Source organism: Chlamydotis macqueenii, chromosome 9 (genome assembly GCF_036417535.1).
Source record: "Chlamydotis macqueenii isolate bChlMac1 chromosome 9, bChlMac1.mat, whole genome shotgun sequence".
Lineage (NCBI taxonomy): Eukaryota > Metazoa > Chordata > Aves > Otidiformes > Otididae > Chlamydotis > Chlamydotis macqueenii.
The window spans coordinates 247015-268157 of record NC_141564.1 but is presented as its reverse complement, the minus strand read 5'-3'; the positions used below and the strand labels follow the sequence as shown (position 1 = coordinate 268157).

At 39.4% G+C, this 21143-nt stretch overlaps 1 protein-coding gene across 3 annotated transcripts in view; it reads left to right on the top strand.

Annotated features, from left to right (window-relative positions):
* Positions 1–21143, top strand: part of RASA2 (RAS p21 protein activator 2) — a 53421-nt gene that overhangs the window by 13756 nt on the left and 18522 nt on the right. For 2 of the 3 annotated variants that reach the window (XM_086754421.1, XM_086754420.1), the window contains exons 5-8: positions 8743–8819; positions 16598–16681; positions 18466–18538; positions 19812–19888. In XM_086754421.1, coding sequence (XP_086610547.1) covers positions 8743–8819; positions 16598–16681; positions 18466–18538; positions 19812–19888 — 311 coding nt within the window. The remainder of the gene's footprint in view (positions 1–8742; positions 8820–16597; positions 16682–18465; positions 18539–19811; positions 19889–21143) is intronic. The other variant, XM_086754422.1, reaches the window with a different exon arrangement.

The window sequence follows — 21143 nt, the reverse complement described above, 5'->3', positions numbered from 1 at the left end:
GTGGTTCAAGTTCTTCTGGTAGGATTGTTCTAGTAATACATAAAAATGAAATGGCTCTAGAAGTTGTAGCAGTTCTCTTTTTGGTTTGAAGAAGAAAACAGAACGGTATTCTTGAGAGTCTCAACCTTCTAACTGTGATAAACAATTTATTAGATTTTAATAGTTTTTTTCAGATTTGCCTAGGGGCAAAAGTCTTGAACTTGTCAGTGTGTGTTTTTCTAGTAACTTGAAAGTTCCTCTGGGTAGAGAGAATCCTGTCTACTTCTTACAAGAGATGAATGTGCACAGAATTCTCAAAAAAAGGCATGTTGTTTTCCATAATCAATCATCTACGAGCTGTAAGTTTGGCATGCAGCTGTTGGGTGTGTAGCAGGACCTGTGATTGCTTTACATGAAGACAAATTGTTGAAACATCTGAATACCGCTCTGTCTTATCTGTTGAAAGTCAATCCTTGTCCGGTTAGGATAAAATAGAGTATTTCAGCTGGAGGTGATCTACAGATCATCTAGTCCAACTGCAAGTTATCTCATTCTTCTTCCAGTTCTTCCATCTAATCACTCTGAATATTTTGGAAAGTCATGTCCAGGTGTAAACTGAAATGCAATTTCTACTTTGACTTAAATATTATCACGCTTGCTGTGTTTTTTTCTCAGTTATAAAAATGTATTGAATGAAATACTGCTTTTTGTCGTAATACTACATGAGTATGAAAATTCAATTATAATATTCCATTAACAGCATTTAATAATTTCTTACATATTAGAAATAAAAAGTTTTTCATTTTCCACAACTTCATAGCTAAGTGGAATGTAAACTTTTATTGACACTTTTCTGTGACCGGAACATGTGTAAAGCACTCTCCAACACTTCCATTAAAGGATGACCTTTTCTGCTCCTCATGTTAATCTTTCCTTGAGTTAGGGCATTTGAGTAGGTTTCTCATCTGCCCTGCTTCCTTTTTCCATGCACCTTGTAAGAGCAGAGCTGAGAACCATTTCCCATCTGCCATATTTGGCTGAAATCTCATTGGTTTGGATGTGCCATACTGTACTGAAATGTATTTGTGGGAGATCCTCAAAATTACTGGTTACATGGCTGAAAATAGCAGGCTTTCATATAATATATGTGCAGGAAAAGTGCACAGATGTTTATAAAGCTAGATAATGGGTTTTTTTTGGGAAAAAAAAAAACTTGTTTTCACATGTGCTTTTCTCATGTCACAATATGTATTGTTAACATCTTTTCCTCTAGTTCCCTCCATGCGAGTATTTTCCAGAATTTATGTTGGAGGCAAGGCAATAGGATGGCTTGGTAGTGTTTTGTGTTCCTTTGCTATATGCAGGACAGATTGCAATTTTCTTGGTTGAGGTTTTGTTTTTTTTTTTTTCTTAAATGTTCATTTGTTTTGAGGACACTGTACTTTCTGTGTAGCAGTGATCTATTTTTTGTAGGAGCTAACTTTTGTATAATGAGCAGCCTGCATATCAAGTACATTAGTGGTGTGGTGCATATTGAATATTGTGGTATACAGCTTGTAGAGGTTCAAAATCCATACCAACTCGTAAGTGCTTTGGCACTGGCTATTGTCTTCTTTAGTGAGCATATCTTGGATTTTTTTTTTTTTTTTTTTTACAGTTCATTAATTTTTATAGACTGTATGGGAAATTGTCAGCTCTGCCTCGATAGGACAAGTGAAAGTATCACTGGAAGACATTTGAGTTTGTTAATAACTTTGACAATTTGTAGAAAGGCTTAAAAGTATATTAAATGTAACATTTTGTCTTTTGTGGAATTACCGAGAACTAAACTTGCTGATTCCTGCAAAATAAAACTGAATTGAGGAGATGAGGAAACAGACAAACCAGTCATTTTCTAAAACCACCTTACTTCTAATAGATTTAGGACTCCTCCAGGGTCACAATCCACTCCTAATGCAGAAGCTGTAGAAGAGTAATTTTCTGTTCTGGTTCCACAACTCCATACACACAGGTAATCTGAAGTGGAGATAATTAAAAGTTCAGCAGAGTAAAAGCACTATGTGCTTGAGTTAAAGAAAGCTTTTGGTGAAGGAAGGGATGCGTATTTCTTTCAAGTGTGTTTGGGAGGAGAGTGGCATCTCCTCAGCCGTTCAAAGTGTGTTAAAATTACTTTGATTTTCAGAAAGCATCTACTCTGTGGTTTCATCTTAGCTGTTCTTGTGTTTCCCTGCTGGTTACCGTATTGTGAACGAATATGTCAGCAACCGGCTGGAGTGCGTGGAGCTCCGCCTGGGGATGGAGGAGGAGCTGACAGAGCTGTTGGGTCAGGATTAGAGGAAGGGCAGGGACAGGGGACATCACGGTGGGGGTGTGCTGCAGGCCGCCTGGCCAGGAGGACAGAGCGGACAAGGCCTCTACAGGCAGACAGGAGCAGCCTCGCCGTCACAAGCCCTGGTCCTCATGGGGGACTTCAACCACCCAGACATCTGTTGGAGGGACAACGCGGCAGGGCACAGGCAGTCCAGGAGGTTCCTGGAATGCGTGGACGACAACTTCCTCCTGCAGGCGATAGGGGAGCCGACAAGGAGCGGTGCCATGCTCGACCTTGTGCTCACCAACAGGGAGGGGCTGGTGGGGGATGTGGAACTCAAGGACAGCCTTGGCTGCAGCGACCATGAGATGGTGGAGTTCAAGATCCACGGGGCAGCAAGGAAGCTACGGAGCAAGCTTTCTGCCCTGGACTTTTAACAGCAGGAAAAAGTCATATAAAGGAGAAACTTAGAAAGAAAATTATTTTTAACTGTACAGTAGGAAATGTCTCTAGGATTGCACAGACCCTTATGAAAAAAACATAGTCCCTCTTTTCTTATTTGGGCAACAGCCATAAGTTCTAGTGAAGGAATACTTTGTATTTCCAGGTGCCAAAAGGATGTATTCTGAAATAAGTTCTTTACAAACAAAACCTTGTTTATAGATCCACGGGGCAGCGTGGATGCTACGCAGCAAGCTCTCTGTCCTGGACTTCAGGAGGGCAGACTTTGGCCTCTTCAGGGACCTGATGGGCAAAGTGCCATGGGAGGGGTGGCCCTGGAGGGAAGAGGGGCCCAGGAGAGTTGGTCCATATTCAAGGAGCACCTCCTCCAAGCTCAGCAGAGGTGCATCCCGATGAAGAACAAGTCGGGCAAAAAGGCCAGGAGGCCGGCGTGGATGAGCAAGGAGCTCCTGGACCAACTGAAGGTAAAGGAGGAAGCCTACAGAGAGTGGACACAGAGACAGGTAGCCTGGGAGGTCTACAAAGAGGCTGTGCTAGTGGCCAGGGATCAGGTGAGGAAGGCCACAGCCCTGACGGAATTGAATCTGACCAGGGACATCAAAAAACAACAAGAAAAGCTTCTATAGTTACGTTGGGGACGAAAAGAGGTCCAAAGAGAATGTAGGCACCCTCCAGAAGGAAACGAGGTGACCTGGTTACTTGGGACATGGAGAAGGCTGAGGTGCTTAATGAGTTTTTTGCTTCAGTCTTCACCGATAAGGGCTCAAGCTGTGGAAGGCACAAGCAGGGACTGGGAGAATGAGGAAGCACCCACTGTACTGGAAGAGCACGTTCAGGAGCATCTGAGGAACCTGAAGGTACACAAGTCCCTGGGACCTGATGAGATCCATCCGCGGGTCTTGAGGGAACTGGCAGATGAAGTTGCCAAGCCACTGGCCGATGTATTTGAGAAGTCGTGGCAGTCTGGTGAGGTTCCCAATGACTGGAAGAGGGGTAACGTAACCCCCATTTTTAAAAAGGGGAACCAGGAAGACCTGGGCAACTCCAGGCCGGTCAGCCTCACCTCTGTGCCCTGCAAGGTCATGGAGCAGATTCTCCTGGAAACCATGCTAAGGCACATGGAGAGCAAGGAGGTGGTTGGTGACAGCCAACATGGCTTCACCAAGGGCAGATTGTGCCTGACCAATTTGGTGGCCTTCTATGATGGGGTGACAGTATTGGTGGAGAAGGGACGAGCAACTGACAGCATCAACCTGGCCTTGTGCAAGGCATTTGACACTGTCCTGCACGACAGCCTTCTCTCTAAGCTGCAGAGACATGGGTTTGATGGACGGACCAGTCGGTGGATAAGGAGTTGGCTGGACAGCCACACTCAGAGAGTGGTGGTTAACGGCTCAATGTCCATGTGGAGACCGGTCACGAGTGGCGTCCCTCAGGGATCCGTGTTGGGCCCGGCCCTGTTCAACATTTTTGTCGACGACATGGACAGTGGGATAGAGTGCACCCTCAGCAAATTCAACACTGACACCAAGCTGTGTGGTGCTGTCGACAAGCTGGAAGGGAGGGATGCCATTCAGAGGGACCTTGACAGGCTGAAGAGCTGGGCCTGTGCCAACCTCATGAAGTTCAACCAGGCCAAGTGCAAGTTCCTGCACGTGGGTTGTGGCAATCCCAGGCACAAACACGGACTGGGCGGAGAGTGGATGGAGAGCAGCCCTGAGGAGAAGGACTTGGGGGTGCTGGTGGACGAGAAGCTCAACATGAGTCGGCAATGCGCCCTTGCAGCCCAGAAGGCCAACCACATCCTGGGCTGCATCCCCTCTACTGTGCTCTGGTGAGACCCCACCTGGAGTACTGTGTCCAGTTCTGGAGCCCCCAACATCAGAAGGATGTTCAGCAGGGCTTGTTGTGACAGGATGAGGGGTGATGGTTTTAAAACAGAGGGAGGGAGATTCAGATTGGATATAAGGAAGAAAGTTTTTACACTGAGGGTGGTGGGTGGAGCACTGGCCGAGGTTGCCCAGAGAGGCGGTGGATGCCCCATCCCTGGAAACATTCCAGGCCAGGTTGGCCGGGGCTGTGAGCAACCTGATCTGGTTGGAGATGTCCCTGCTCCTTGCAGGGGGGTTGGACTGGGTGGGCTTTCAAGGTCCCTTCCAACCCTAACCATTCCATGATTCTATATTCATCTTGTTTTCTTAAAGCTTTTTCCTTAGTCGACTAGTTCTTATGAAGTACGCAGGAATGTGGGAATACTTAGCAAATGAAGTAGCATTTGAAAAACTCAGTGGAACTGACCATATTTAACTGCAGCTGTTAATATATAGAGATATATAAAGAAAACTAAAATGCAGATAGGCTCAACTTGCTAGTAAAATTCTTAGGATTGCTTGCCACCTCTCCTTTTTTTTCTTAAATCTTCGTTTAGCTAGTTTGAAATGAGGCTGTATTGTTAAACGTGCCCTTGGTCCTTGTTACTCGTAGCAAGAAACATTTTGTAGAGATCTGACCTATCCTTGCAAAATACGTTGATAAGGTAAATCTTTCATGCCTTCTTTCAAACTTTCTAAGGTCTTTGAAGGTAATTTTAGCATTCACTGTCCTCTTTCTTAAACTTCATCGGGTTTATAGTTATTTAAGTAGTGTACTCCTAATAGATTCCCCTGATGTTTCTGTAAATTTGGGAAAGAGTGACGAGGGAGCCTCCAGCCAGCTTGTAGATTCCTAGTGACTTAGATCTCTAACCCTAGGAGAGAAGAAAGGTCTGGGTAAACTAAACCTTGCAGGGTTATCTGAGTTGAACGAATATTTCTAGTACTGTGGAACTATTGGCCGTTATGTAGTGCTAGGAGCTCAGCGTAGTAGACAGTAAGATGTAGTACACTTCAGAAATGTGCTATATGTTCACTCTCGTTTAGAATTGGAAAGCTGGAGAAAAGCTGATAGCAGATACAGATCCTGTCATCTTCTATGTAGAGACGTTTTTGCAGTGAATACACAGAATTAGCAATTCAAGCGGGACCACATGTGGGAATATTATGTAAACTGTGGAGTATTGTAGAGCCCCAGTTTTACTTTCCATATGCCACAAGGACTTGAGTTTACCAAAGGTGCTTCTAAGTGGATAACTTGGGTTATTTTAAGTTTGTTTGTTTTGTGTTTGGGTTTGTTTTTTTTTTTTATTAAAGTCCTCTAAATTTTGGCTTACAGTTTTTTCTTGTTCTACTTAGATGTTGCCACAGTGTGTATAGCATAAAGATGATCTTTCTTACAAAGTCAGTAGTTCAGTCGTGGTATTTGTTCCATTGTGTTAGGAGAAGTGGAAGGAAGAGGACAGAGTTCAAGAGGTGCTGTAATCTAGAGTTTCTGATGTTGAGGGAGGAACTGGAAAATAACTGTTAGCATTTTTAACTCTATTTGAATGCCACCACCGCCCTGAGTAACTTTCCCAAGCATAGACGACCCTTAAGACGAAAGAGTATGCATCTCTTCCTCTTGAATTCAAAGGAGAGAAGATTTTATGAAGGAAACAAACACTGTCAGAAGTTACTTTGTGACACGCTTAGAACAGTAGTGTGATTGTTTATGTTGAATGTGGGCACAGTATATGAGTTTCTATTGATGTAAATATTTAAAATACAGCTGTTAGACCAGTTTCCACTTAAGTGCTTTAGAAATTTAGAAAGCTTGTCTTTATTATAGGTACTTGTAGTATTTCATAATGTGAAAATGATCAAAAAATCAAAATATCAATACTGTGGGGAGAAAAAAAAAACCCTCTTCAAATACAATGTTGAAGTGCAGTAGCCTTTCTAAAAACAAAATTGTGTAACAAAATTGTCTGTGTAGATCTGAAGTTTAGGTTGGTAATTTAGACACTCTGGCTTTGGCTCCTTTGTTACTACGTGAACCTTGGACACTTGATCAACGCTTCCGTCTTCCTGTAGTAAGGACCTGAAAACTGATTGTTAATCCATTTGTAAAGTTAAAATGGTACCTACCTGCCTTAGAGCGACTCCCAGATCGACAGATGAAAAGTGTATTCACATAAAGTGCGCTACTTATTTATTGTGTAAGAATGGCTGGTTTATCTTTGTGTTTTGAACTAAAACTGATGTGTAAAACCATGTTTAAAACCCAGTTGCGTATTATGTAAAAAGTTTTTATATAATCTGCAGATCAGCTGCTCTAGGAAACCATCCTGCTGCCCTTAAACAAAATAACCAAAACGTACCCTAAACTCTCCGTACGGATCAGGGGTGTATGTACTTAGAGCCGTGTAACTGTAACATGGTGCTGTGTTTTAAACTATATCTGTAGTTCTCAGGAGCAGTAAACTTGCTGTTTTTCTCCTACTGATCAGTGTAGAACACATGATTTGTGGTTATTTCTTAAAAAAAAAAAAAAGCAAAAGGAAGATGTTTAGGCCGCTCACAAGGGCTGCTTACTAAAACTAGTTATAAGTCAACTGTTACAGTGAATACTTGTAATGTCTTTTCATTTGCTATTCAAAAACTTTGCCTTGTAAGGCTGTTGGTATGCTTCTCAGTATCCTGGTTTTATTTTGTAAATCTGTTTTTGTAATTGAGTTTCTCTGCCTCACAAGTATTTTCTTAGTGTACCTGTGTTCCAATCCATGTAGTAACAGTTTGCAAAACACTTGGCAGGCATGCCAAAATAGTTACATTTAAAACTTCCTTATAAAAGAAACTTCACTCCTCCTCCCATGTGATGTATAGAGAGAGAAGCACAGCCCTTGCCCCAGGGGATTTACAAGAAAAACATTTCAGTGTTATGTCAAAACATAAGTGCTGTAGAAATGTGTGCAAGGTCAGCTAAGGGGTGTACTTCTATTTTGGTATTGTACGGCAAAACTGTAGTTCAGGTTACAGTTTGCTTCCTTTGCCACACTTTAAAATTGCCTTCCAGGTCCCTTCCCTAAGAGTTATAATCGTGGACAGACCTGTGTCGTCTGATGTTCCATTTAGCAAACAGACACATTCCAAGAATACTAAGGAGAACATGGTCAGGAGAAAACCAGACACTGACACAGTCTATCTTAAATGTGAAGGCCAGCACAGATAGCCAGACATTGAAAGGAGCAGCAGTGTTGTTCAGGCAGCAGATGTTTGGAGCAAGCTTATAGTACCAAGTTTGGATGATCCCAAGAAATTTGTATATCACGGTTTGGAGTTTTTGGAGTCTTCTGTTGAGAGGGTAGAGTAGACTGGCCCTTGCTGAGTTCTGAACTTAACCCATGCTGTGCCATCACTTATGGATTCTTTTTCTTAATACATCCTACCATTTCAGAAAAAGAAAAGGAGGAAACCAGGTTTAGCAATTCTTGCCACCTTTTTTCCTCTCCCTGTGCTTGTGTTTACCATTCCATGAGTACTTCAGTAGACTTCATGAGATAGTTGAAAGCTGCACTGGGATGCATAAGAAATTTCTAAATTATCTTCAGTCTAGTGGGATGGACAGGATTTCACAGCTGGATATTAAATGTTGCTGGTTATGGCTGCTGCATACTGTTCTGCTTTTCTAAATATACCTAACTGCCTTCAGAGTCCAAAGTCACTTTAGAACTTTCTCCTGAAATGCTCAAAAATTCACTGTCTGTTCAAGGGTTTATCCGGTGCTGAGGGGAAAAAAGCTGAGATGGACTTTTGCTCTTGGTAATTCCTCATGCTGGAAGAAATATTTTGTGTGTGTGTGTGAAACCTGTGGAAGCTTGACCAACTCGTGCTGTCCGTAGTTGAGGATAATGCTTCTCTTTATTATTGTCTCTTGAAGTTCAAATGCATTTGTCATACTGTACTTGCAGGTTATGTGCTTTAGAATAGATATTGCTTAAAGTGGATATATTTGAATTACCTTAAGTAGCTTCTAACTGTAAACTAAATTATTGTTCTAATTACTGCTTTTAAAGGTTTTTAAAACTGTTTGTATTTCTCTCTTGTTTTTTGTTTTTTGTTTTTTGTTTTTTTCAGGGAAAAGTTCACCTTGAATTAAAACTGAATGAACTGATAACAGATAATGGATCTGTGTGCCAACAACTAGTAGTACAGTAAGAAAATACATTAATCCTTGGATGTTTAGTTGTTAGAACATTATGCGATTTCTCTCTCTTAATACTGAATGTCTGCACATTTTGATACCAATAACGTTTTTCTTTTCATGTGACTTTCCTTGCTCAAGGAATGGATATATGCTTGGGGAACTCTTGCTAAAGTTTTTCACAAGCATTCATTTCTGTTTCTTGCAAAGCACTCACTTTATTAGGACTCAGCATGGCTATCTGGTATCATTAGTTCAGTGTCTTGTAACTCCGTTTGAACTGGGTCTGGGGAGAAAGCTAAGAGTGCCCACTGCAGCTGACAGCCACAACTTGCAATGCTGCCGTTACTGACAGAACTGAGTGCTGATGGTGGCGTTGGGAACAGTGTGAAACTGTTTCACTAGTAATATTTTGGTTTGGTATGTGAAAATCCACCTTTAGTTTTGCTTCAGAATCACTTTCTCATGGTTAACCATGATAAGGAATGTTTATAGATGAACAAAGTACAGGAGTTGCCATTCTGGAGCAGCATACCGTTGCCTCGTTTCAGTAAAATTTCTTAGCAACAACTTAAGGAGTTTTCACTGCCAAACTTCATTTTGACTCCAGAGTGTAAAGACATTACAGCGTGTCAAAGAGCCTCATAGAAACAGTAAATTTTTGGTGTATGTTATTTCAAAAACCCACAAATTTCACCAATATTAAAGAAAAAGCACAGAATGAGATATATTGGAGGATACTAACCAGTCTCTACTCTTGTATTGTTACTCTTACTGCTGTGTTTGATAATGATCCTATGTGATGGCTTTGGAAGTCTAAATATACAGGTTACAAGACATTAGTCACAGAAGACCAAAATTCCACATGTATTGGTTATTCTGTTTCTGTTTATTCATTATTGAGCAATACCTTTAGGGCCAGAAGTTGGTAAGAAGCTAAGGAGATACAGCTGTGCAAAAATGTTTTGACACTCTCAGAAAGTTTGTCTGATAAAGGCATACTAGACACCAGTCTCTTTAGAAAACTCCTATGCTTTATTTTGGAAGAAGTCTGTCAGCCTCCTACGTAACTTGCCTCTGGGAGACTCAGAACAACTTTTCGCCTGTGGACTGTTCACCACCAAAAGCAGGCTGGAGCTTTATGACTTTGTCTTTTGTTCCCAACTGAACTTTCTGATATGTCTTTTTTTTTTTAATTTATTTTTGTAAGTGGCCATGCACTTTAGTCTAAGTTAAACTTAAAAAAACAAAAAACAAAAAACAAACCCACAAACCATGTTTGGATTTTTTCATATGGTGAAGCAAAGCTGCTTTAGAAAGTTACTGTTGCAGATTGCAGTTTTGAGTAGGAAGTGAGTTACTCGCTGTACCCTCTCTTAGGATCTCTTTATGACGGAGATAAATGATCAAAAGGAAGCCAGAGTTCTCTCGTGGTTGCTGTACTCACCCACTCACTGACATGTGGGAGAGGGTTGTGCGTTAAACACTGCACTATTACATCAGTACTTTTGTCTTCTTCTGAGATTATGAAATGCACTAGAGTTCCTTAAATTAATAATGTTCAGTAGTATTTTATCACACATGCAGATAACCTTGAAATAATTGGCTATATAAGTAGCATATTGTACATAAGTATATTTTTGGATGTATGTGTGAGAGTATCAGAAATAAGAAATCTCTCACTGGATATAGTATTATAGAAAAGGATGTGAGGGCATTTTTGAGACTTCTGATCTTAAAGCATGAGGAACTTACAGAAAATACATGTGAGATTCTTTAATAGAAAATCTGAAACTCTTTAAAATTCTGCTTATTTTGTAAACTTCTGAGGATAATTAGTAAGTGATGCACTTACTGCTATGTTTTGTTAGTCACCAGGCCCTGAGAAGTCCTCATATTAGTAGCTCCGTTAATAGAGCTGGAAGATAGCATGTAGCAGAGCTGTGGTTGAGTAAAAAAAGACAAAGAGTGGCCACGTTTGTGTATTTCTGCCCCAGCCTCTTCTCGATCTGTCCAAAACTGAATAAGTATTAGCAAAAAAAAAAAAAATACGGACCATAATACTTGCCTTTCAGAGCCATGTTTTACTTCATGTCCAAATTAATGGCATCTCAATGTAATAGAAGGGAAGCTCTTAAACCTTCACCAGTTACAATTTTTTGTAGGATAAGAGAATTCTAGCTACTTGTGCTCGCTTCTGTGCATAGGCAATTTTCTAATGGGTTTCTACCATGTATCCCCTGAGAGTTCAGGAGTTCTACAAAGATGAGAAGTAGTAGCAATAACTTCCACAACACAGGATTAAAGATGGTATTAAGCGCACAGACAATATCCAGTAATTCAAGGGCTGTGATTCTGAGCATTATCTGGAGCCCTCATCACCTCTTTGTTTGTGGCTGAACCAAAGTCATAGGATTAGACCTGACTATGAGATGGATTCATACTATTTTGATTCTGTAGACATAATTGTAGAAGCTTTTTTTGCTAGTCTTCTAGATGGGTTTTGTTATAAGGACTGATTTAAAAACGTAAGGTAATTCCAGTAGGAAGCAATTTTTAAAGGTTAAGGATTTGAACAACAGAGAGCTGCTGCTGATGTTAACCTCTTACAGCTAATGTGGGAGGGTAGAAGGCTTCACTTCTCATGCTAGTATTTACAGTAAAAACAACTTTTCCAAGCAAGAAGTTGTTGAGAAAAGAACATGTGATTTTTTAAAAAAATAAGTGTTGCTGCATATGACAAGGGATAGTCACTTGTCTTGAATCACATTTCTAGCTTAGTTACCTGAAGTTTCTTTCCTTTTGTCCTCTATCCCCCCACCTGCCTCCCTCTGGTTTTGTTTTTAATTTAGATCCTTATTAGGACTCTATCCCCCAACTTTATGTAAGGGAAGTAAGCTTGAGAAAGGATAATTGTTAATATATTGCAAAGTGTGTTTGTATTAGTGAAGCTGTGGATAACAGGAAAAAAAATAAACAACCCTCATTTCTTAAAAGCTGGAAATCTCCTTTTGCTCGTTGACAAAAAGTGGTCACGTACAAGATACACCACGACTAACTGATCTGGTCTTACTTGATGGCAGCAGGAGGGGGTGCAGGGAGGGAAGAAATGGTATCCTATTTTCTTAAGGTGGGGCTTTCTGAAGCCAACTACGGCTTTCAGGTTGCGTGAGTGTTCTAAAAACACGATACTGAAATACATTTTTCCCTGGAAAAAGTAACATTAAGGCTTGTAATCGCTTACATCAGTGAAGCCCTTACACTTTTTTTGAAATAAAAGCATAAAGGTGATCTTCCTTTGGTGAAGGGCTGTCTTAGAGACCACTTACAGTGGGCTAAGCCCTGATTTTACACATAATTTTTGTATTAATTGGAAACTTGCAGTTAAATTTTATGCAGATACACCCACAGACCGTTTCTGAATTAAAATGTTGTTTTCTCTCCGATTCTTGTTTCCTCTTTTGATGCGTGAATGAGGAGGGGAAAAAGATAATGCAATAGAATAACTGCTGACTCAGTGTGGGTTCTTTTTTTTCAAAACCACAATGGCATGTTTAGTAGCACATTTCAAAAGTACATACTTGCAGCTCTCTTTTCTGGGAGTCCGTAAAAACAAGTTTGCGTGACCATTGTTTGCATATGTGCTGCTGCTGAAATGGGTGATACTTGAATGGTTTCTTGCCAAATCAGGCTGTTGGATGGTAGTACTTGCCTTTTCTGTATTTAGCATGAGTTCAACTCTGAAAGAAATCCTTTTATGCATTTATGATGCAAATACTTGAAAGTCCAGAAATGGCTTGTTACAGCTAGATTTTTTTTTTTTTGCACTTACTTTTCCAAATAGATTATACACTATGCTATCTTAAAATGACCTATAAGTTTGTTACTGTCCTGTTTATCTGCTCACATGAAGTAATTCTAGAGAATCTAACAGTTTATGATGTGTACAAATCCTAATGGCTGCAGTTACTTAGTTTCTGCACTTGGAGGACTGTAGTTAATTGGAATGGTGGAGGTAAAGTCCCTCAGTCATTGAGGGAGTTTATTGCAGGCTGTGTCTTTTAAGGACTTGTTTCCATCTTATGAGCTGAATAGATGCCAGTTATATCTGAGAGGCTGATATTTCCTGTATGAAACTCCTCTTGCAGAACAAACTACTGAGATGTGAAGCAAGAATTAATTGAAACTGAAAGATCTCTTACACTGTACCGTAACTGATCAGTAGTATGAGAAAAGAACAGAAGTCCTTCTGTTAGCCATTGTTTAGACTTTACATAAAGATGTAGTAGTTAAAAATACAAAATAGAAGGCTTTTAAGTTCCTGTCTGCTTCTTCAGACTCTGTGTATTTGTACCTTTTGAATAAAAGTTGCTTGTACCAGCCTAGATAGACGAAGCCATTTGTCAAAGCTGAACTGTTTACCATATGGTGGAAATATGATTGTGTAAATGTATATTTAGTGTTATTTTTGGTTTTGATTGGTCAGAGTGTTTGGAGTGGGTTTTTTGGTGGGGTTTTGTTTGTGTTGGGTTTTTTTCTTCCTGTTGTAGAAGGTCAGAGTCCTAACACTTTGCCTGATTCCTTGGGGAAGGGCAGTATTCCTGTGAGATTTGCTGGCTGGTAAACTTGATGAGGTTGCACTTTTCCATTTCTGTTAAGTCTACTATAATTGAGCCACTTCAGACATCTTCAAAAGACTTTAAAACATGTTTACTGGAGGCTGTTTGTTTAGTAGCTTAAAACTATCTGCACTAATCCAGTCTCGTGTATTCAGTCCCTAGGGGAGTAACAATCCGGTTTGATAGTGCTGAGCTGATTTAATGGCTTCCTACCCTTGATGGCTACTTTCTCTGCATTATCTTTGGAGCTTGAGATCTTCTGTGTGACTAGGCTAATTCGAGCTGCCAAAGTGACTGAAAACTGGTTCAAAACATAAATAGCTTTCTGTAAGGTTAGTAAGCAGAATCACCATGGGTGATAGATGCGAGGCGGGAGCGTAAGAGGAGGAGGAGGATGTGCCATTTTGGTGCAGTTCAGTGGACTTATCTGTGCTGTCAGATTGCGCGTCCAAGGCAGGCTCCAGGCAGGAACTGGAGAGTTAAGGGATGGCTATGACTGGGTAACTGGGAGTGAGAGATGGGAGGGGAGGAGATGGGACAAGTTTGGAACAAATTCTTGAGCGTGATGGGCCTGAAAAGGAAAGATTTGGGAATATTAGGAGTTAGCTGATGGTCAGGAGGGCTGGGGTATTGTTTGGTTTTTTGAGATGCTGGAGTAGAGTAGGCTGCCTAAGCTAGGTAGACCTTCTTTGCTGCAACAGAACTGGGACTTGGGCAGGAGATGAAAAGGGAACGCTGGAACTGCCTACACAGGGAGACTGACTGGAGCGTGAAATCAGTTTGAAGTGACAGATCTGTATGATGAATCCAGAGATTCTAGTTCTGCTGCGTGGCTATGTAGTTGTCAGTAAAATGTTTTTCAACTTCCAGGAAATCACAGACAAGTGTTCCTGTAGTTTGTGTATGTTGTGGTCAAGCTGTAAGATGACCAGGGAGGCCAGAACAAGCTGTTTGTGTAACCAACAGCAGGACATTGTGATCAGTTTTTGTTGATACGGTAATTCATGTTTTCCCACAGGATCATTGTGTCAAGTATGCAGGTCATTCATACAGCGATCCAGGAAGGAGTGAGAAACTCTGTACATAGGGAAAAAAACTGCTGTCTGTAGGACTTCTGTCTGTTTGCTAGAGAAATCAAGGAACTTGGTGAACATGGTACAGGCTGTAGGAAGAGAAATTGTGTTCTTGTCAAAATAGTTGAATTCTATCCAGATAAGCTTGGCTTGGTCCACCTGCTATGGATTTCCTGTGAGTACAGGTACACTCAGCACTCACACCTAAAACTGAAATTCTCTGGGAGCTGCAGAGACAGTGTGTTTAGTTCTACAAAATGCATGATAGTCTGAAATAATCAAAACCTAGCTGCCTCACATCGGATACCCCAAATGACTGAAAAGTCTAGACAGTTTAATTTTGTTGCCACTCTTCTATGTCACATGTGTGTTGGAGGAGGAATCAATTAATATTTGTGAAACAACTGGATGTTTCAAGAACCCGTTTACAGGCTGGGTTTGAAGTCACTGTAGGGTTCATTGTGATGCAAAAATTACTGAAATGCTGAAGGCCATGTGCTTGAAAACTGGAAGGAAAATAACAAATGATTGTGTAGTGTTTCAGCACTAAATGTTCCATGAACTGGCAAAGACAAAGGGACTTGGGGTGGGGGGAAATACCATCTGGTTTGTAATTGTGCGTGCTCCACAGAGGGTGGAGTTTTGAGGCAGCACAGGAGTGTTAGTGTCTGTTGTTTCCCGACTTGTGAGTATTTGAGTTTGCAACTCTTGTTATTCTTTTAACGCTATTTTTCTACAGTACAGAAAGCATTTACTTAACAGCAGTGTGTAGCTACTGTTGTCACTGTGTAACTTTAACTCGATCTGCACAAATTAATATTCCACATTTCAGTATTAGAACATTTACATTATTATTTATGAACTTAGAGCAGAAAAGTCTATATTGTCCTTAAGTTACATAGATTTTGGATTTTATTCAAACTGTCTAATTATGGCAGCCAAAACTTAGTAGCATTAGTTTAGTTAAATGCCTGCAATACATTAAAAATAGGTTATTTTAAAAAGAGTGAATGGGAGTATAACATTCCAATCTCATTTGTGTCTTGTTTATGAAATCTTGTAATCTGCTGAATGTACCTGGACTTAATAAATACTACAGTGTACATGGCTACATTAAAACGTCAGTTTGGTAGAAATTGGCTTCTGCTGTAAATTTACAAACTATTTTGCTTTACATTTGTTTTTGAGCTGTTTTTAGTTAATATTCATACATGGGCAGTATCTGAAGGTTAGTCAGCTTGCTAGTAGTAGTGTTGCTGCTGTGGTGATTCAAAAAGATTGCAGGCCTTCAGAAAAGGTCCAGAAAATGTGTGTCTGTCCCCATGAGCATTACTTCCTAACCAGCCCATCCCTTTTGCATCAGGAGTGGTGAACAGCGTGCCTATGTGGTTGTTAAACACCAGCTTACGACTTACTGTATGAATTATGGAAGAAAATCATATTTTTAAAAAGGTTGTTTAACTCTGGTCATGCAGTGTTGTGAAAAGAGTTTGAAAATAAACTTTAAACACTATTTCAAAGGTAAACTGGTTTTTCTCTTTTTGGCTGAATAGTATGGGTGGAACCTAGACATGCTAGGACTGTATACTAATCGTTTTGGATGGATAATTTTAAATAACATTTCAGGGTATGACTGGCATTTCTCAGTTTTCTCAAGTCAGAAAATACTTGAATCCGTTTTAATGCCTTCAAAATGTAGTTGCTGCCATGTGGATGAGACTGAGTAGCTTTTTGTGGGCCTTGAGAAGTCAAATTTAAAAGTTAATGGAGTCTGCTGTTTCCCCTAACATAGCAGTTAGTTTTATTTAGGATTTTGCCCATCCATGTGTGATCTGGAGTGTATTCTAGTAAAGCAATTCCAGAAATTTTGTTCTCACGGAGTCACCTAAATCTGACTGTACACTTGAGTGTTTCCTTGTGTTACCATCCAGACATCTGTAGTTACCATCTACTTCATGTATGTACATTACATTGAATCAACGTATATATCGGTGTGTAATAGAGCAGGACTTTTAGAAAGGAAAGGATTTTTGGATTTTATTTTTTTAAGCCACAGACATTGCTTCACTGATCTGTTGATGGCTTTTTCCTTGCAGCATAAAGGAGTGCCATGGGTTGCCTCTTATTAATGGACAGAATTGTGACCCTTATGCAACAGTCTCTCTTGTGGGGCCTTCCAGGTAATATTTTATTATAAAATTAATGAAACGAATCTAAAAAGCTGTGATCTTAAACTGGAAATGAAAGTAATACATTTCAAGCAAAATTTTTTAAATACAGAAAAATCTTAAAGCATTTTCTGCATACATCGCATCTTCCATTCTTACTGCAGTCTCCCCTTCCCTGCCATACTCCCAGGACTGTGAAGATGTTTAGTCTGAATGGCCTGCACTACTCAAGAACCACTTGTCATCCAGTTCTTTCTTTCTTCTCAGGCTTTATGCTGAACTCTTGATAACTGTGCTGTATTTCCTATTAATTTTTCTCAATTCCTCTATGGAATTATCTAGCCAATTGCTCACTCACCTTCCTTTGTTCCCTGTTTTTCTTAGTGCACTGTTTTCTTTGCAACAAATGGTTAGCAATTGGGAGGAAAGAAGAGAGCAGAGGTTCTGGTGAGACCTTTCTAGTGCCAGCACCTTCAGGATGCTGCATTCAAGTCCCCACAGTTTAAATGTTTCCTTTTTTTTTTTTTTTTTAATTGGTAGTTCTGAATAACTGTTGATGGTTTCCATTTAAGAAAAATTCCATACCCCACACATTCACTATCTGCAGATCTCTGCCCAATAGCATCTAAAGTAAGCTAGGTTTCAGTTGTTCCTGTTTTTGCAACATCAGACCTAAGTCCGTCTGCTTTCTATGGTACTGAAGAATTGCCACTGTGAGCATGGTATCAGGACCTGTGCCCATTTGGTTTAGGTTGGATTTTGGGTTTGGGTTGGGTTTTTTTGGTGAGTGGTATTTTTTTTTTTAAGAGGACTAGGGAGATTTGACTGTTATGCCTGGGAAGCATGATGTTGCTGGCCAAAGAAGGTAGATTGACATACATTTCCTGTTTGAGTCCTCTGATACTGATGGGACTGGGTGATATGTTGGTCTCACAAAATATTTACCCTGTTGGTATGGGAATATATGTGCAAATCTGAGAGAAGTTCCTGGTTAAAATTTTACAATCTCATACATGTGACTCATGTACCATGGCTGGAATATTTATATGACCAGTGCCTGAAAACAGTTAGTTGATGTCTATAAGAATTTTTCTTCTCCCTCGTCTATTTTTTTTTTTCCCCCCACATTTTATATTTGTTTCTTTTAGAAAGCATTTTTATTTTATCATAGCCCTTTACTAAGTAAATAAAACTGTATTCTCTTATAAAATGTGTCAAATTAAAAAAAAACACCCCACAACTATGTAAAACACAAGCGAGTGGGAAGCAGTTGTTTTGTTTGACCCTATGCTATGCAGCATCTAGCATTAGCAGCAATTCCTTCCGAAGAAAACATTCAGTGGCATGTTGTAAGCCTCTGCCTGTAAAGAAGTAGTGGATATTTTCCCAACAAAAGAGGATGGGGAAAACAGAAATTGGCAGTTGAACAAGACAAGGAAGACTCTGCTTGTAACTCACAAGCAGTGGTGAAGAAATTGTCTTCAGACTTAGATTTGAAATGCTTTAGAAATTGCTGATACATTTTAGTTGATACGTGTAAGTTATTTGTGAAATGAAGCTTTGAGATGGACAGATGCATGATTTAACTAGAGACAGCACTTGAAATTTCAGCTTTTCAAATTATATTGTGAAGATGAACTGATCTTATTTTGAAATTTTCTTCATTGATCAAGGTGATCTCTAAAATGATAAAAAATGTTTTAACTTAAATGCATGGGTCCTTCTTGACAATAGAATGTCTTTATAATTGTGTGTTTAAGTTGTCTATGGTAAAAAATTTTACCACATTGGAACAGGAATGACCAAAAGAAGACCAAAGTAAAGAAGAAAACAAGCAATCCGCAGTTTAACGAAACATTTTATTTTGAGGTAACTTTTTGTGTGGTATTCTGCCTGTTTATCTATTTTATGCAACCCTTCAAATATCTTTAAGCAAGCTACATAGCAGTACCTAACGCAGAAAGCTCTCTTCAAGCAAATTGAAGAGCTTTCACTAGTCTCTCAAATGTAAGCGAATAACAAACTTAAATTTGTGGGGGCTGCCAGACGATAGCATTCACCTTCAATTGCTATGTGAGAACTTACTTCCTCCCAGGCACGTAGGTGAAGGTAATTCGTTACCGTGTATCACTGCGTGTAGCATCTGTGCCATCAGGAGTTCTGAGAGAGCTTTAACCTATCTTGTAAAAAAAAAAAAAAACCCCAACTGACTTCTTTAAGAAAACAATGTAGTGATTATAGCCAGTGAAGGCTAATTTTACTTTTTAAAATAAAAAACGTGTTAACTTTTTTTGTTATTTAGGTTTTTATGTCAATTGTACCTGAGTTACCCTACAATAACTAAATTAGGAGTTTGAATTTTCATCTGATTTGTCTCTGTAATAAAAAAATCTATTTGCATGTAAGTGTACTATACTGTTCAGCTGAGAGTTGGAAGTAATACAACTATTGCATGTGCCTCAAATGTATTATAATTTACTGTATTTATATAGATCCTGGTCCTGCTGTGGGACTTCAGTGAGAAATTGTTCCATACTTATCTACAGAGTATCACCGTATGGCATGTGTTTCAGTTGACCTGCTCAAGATACTGATTGCAATTTCTTAGGAAGTAGGATAGAAGGATAAAAATGTGATGCAAACCACTCTGATCACTTTATGACATATGATTTATTGGAATTAAACTGAGAATGCAATCAGTCAAGAAATAAGGCAAATTAAAATAAGAGGTTACAACTGTGGTATAACCAGGACGAGAAGAGTGGTCTTCTTATATGTTGTTTCCTTAAACATCTCAGAACTAACTTTAATGCTTTCTTGGGGCTCATGCTGAAACTGAAGCAATTCTTACCAGTTTTGTGTCGTATTCCTCCTTGTTTTTTGAATAGATCTATACTATAATTCCCTTAGATATCAGCTAGCTCTCACGAGGCTCCACCGTGAACCCTTCTTGACCCAATTTTCACCTGCTTTCTGTCAAAAGGCAGTTTGGTGAACTGAACTTTTTCCTTTTTAAAAGGAATAGTAGCTATTTACCAATATTAAAGAGGCAGGGTTTTCTTTGGTTTTTGACATCTATGACATGTTTTTGACATGTAATACAACAGCCAAAAGTGTGTTAATAGGAGGACTTTACTTGCAGGTAACCAGATCCAGCAGTTACACCAAGAAGTCCCAGTTTCAGGTTGAAGAAGAAGATATTGAGAAACTAGAAGTCAGGTAAGTTATGTAGATCAGAAAGTGACTTATTTTTATCATTACTAAATAATAATATTTTGTCATCAAGAGAGTAAAGAAATGTTTTATTTTAGTGTAACTCCGGAGAATTACTGGTCGGACTTGTAGAAAAGATTCTTCTAACATATAAAATTACTCAAATTTTTTAGTGTGTTTCTTACTGAAGATGAGGTTTTTTCTTTTCAAGTACATAGTGATAGAGTATCTAGCAGCCTAAACTTGTTTCCTGTGCCTGTGAGTAGAGGCACAAAAGCCGCCTATTGGTTTGGGGCAAAATATTGGTAATAGAACTTGTACTGAAGGATAACCACATTCCTGATGCTAGTCTCTGGTTTCAAGTGTAGTTGGCTGTTTAAAAAAAAAACAACCAGAAGGGAAAAGCCTCTTGTGAGATTCTTACAATTTCGCTTTACTTCTTAGAGGAACGCTTGTATTGCATCTTTTCCTTGCAAATGCAAAGAATATCGTAACATATGTTCCCCTTTTCTGCTCCTTTAGCCTTAGAGCAGGTCTGCCTGTCTTTATGCTATGTAGTTAGAGCAGTTGAGAGCCCCTGTACTCTGTTTTTCTCTATTGTGCTCATGCACATATGTGCACCAAATCTGCCGAATGACAAAAAATCTTCAAGGCTAGCATATGTTTCCTAACAAGCATCAGAAGAATAATTTAGTGGTTAGTTTTAATAACCGTTATAGAAGTATCTTGCTGTCTGCATTTTTAACTGTTAGCTTCATGAATGTCTTTATTAGAATTGTGTATTTCATTGTAGATGCAAATACATTTAGAAAAATAGTCATGCCCCAACAAATCTAGTATTAATTTTTTTTGTTCTTCTTAACAACTGCTGTCTGTCAGAAATGTCAGAGAGGTAAGAAGTAATAGAAAAAACCCAAGGTGCATGTCTGGAGTCTGTGATTCCTTTTGAGGTTGTAAGCATACAAGCTGCTGTATGGAAAAACAAGCGCATGTGTTGGTATGGCATTGCAGTGTGCCAAATTCTAGCAATTAGATAGGGATATGTAAATATACTCATTAAAAAGTTCACTTGAATTACCTGAGAAGAAATGTGCACAGTTTTGGGGGTGGAGACTGCTGAGAATACATATGTTGCCAATGTCACTTTTGTTTACTGATGCAAGGTCTGCGAGTCTAACTTTCACTGTTTGTTTCTTTATCTGTTCTTTATGGGTTAATAAGCCACTCATTTGAGTCTTCTTGGTTTAATTAGAATGGAGTG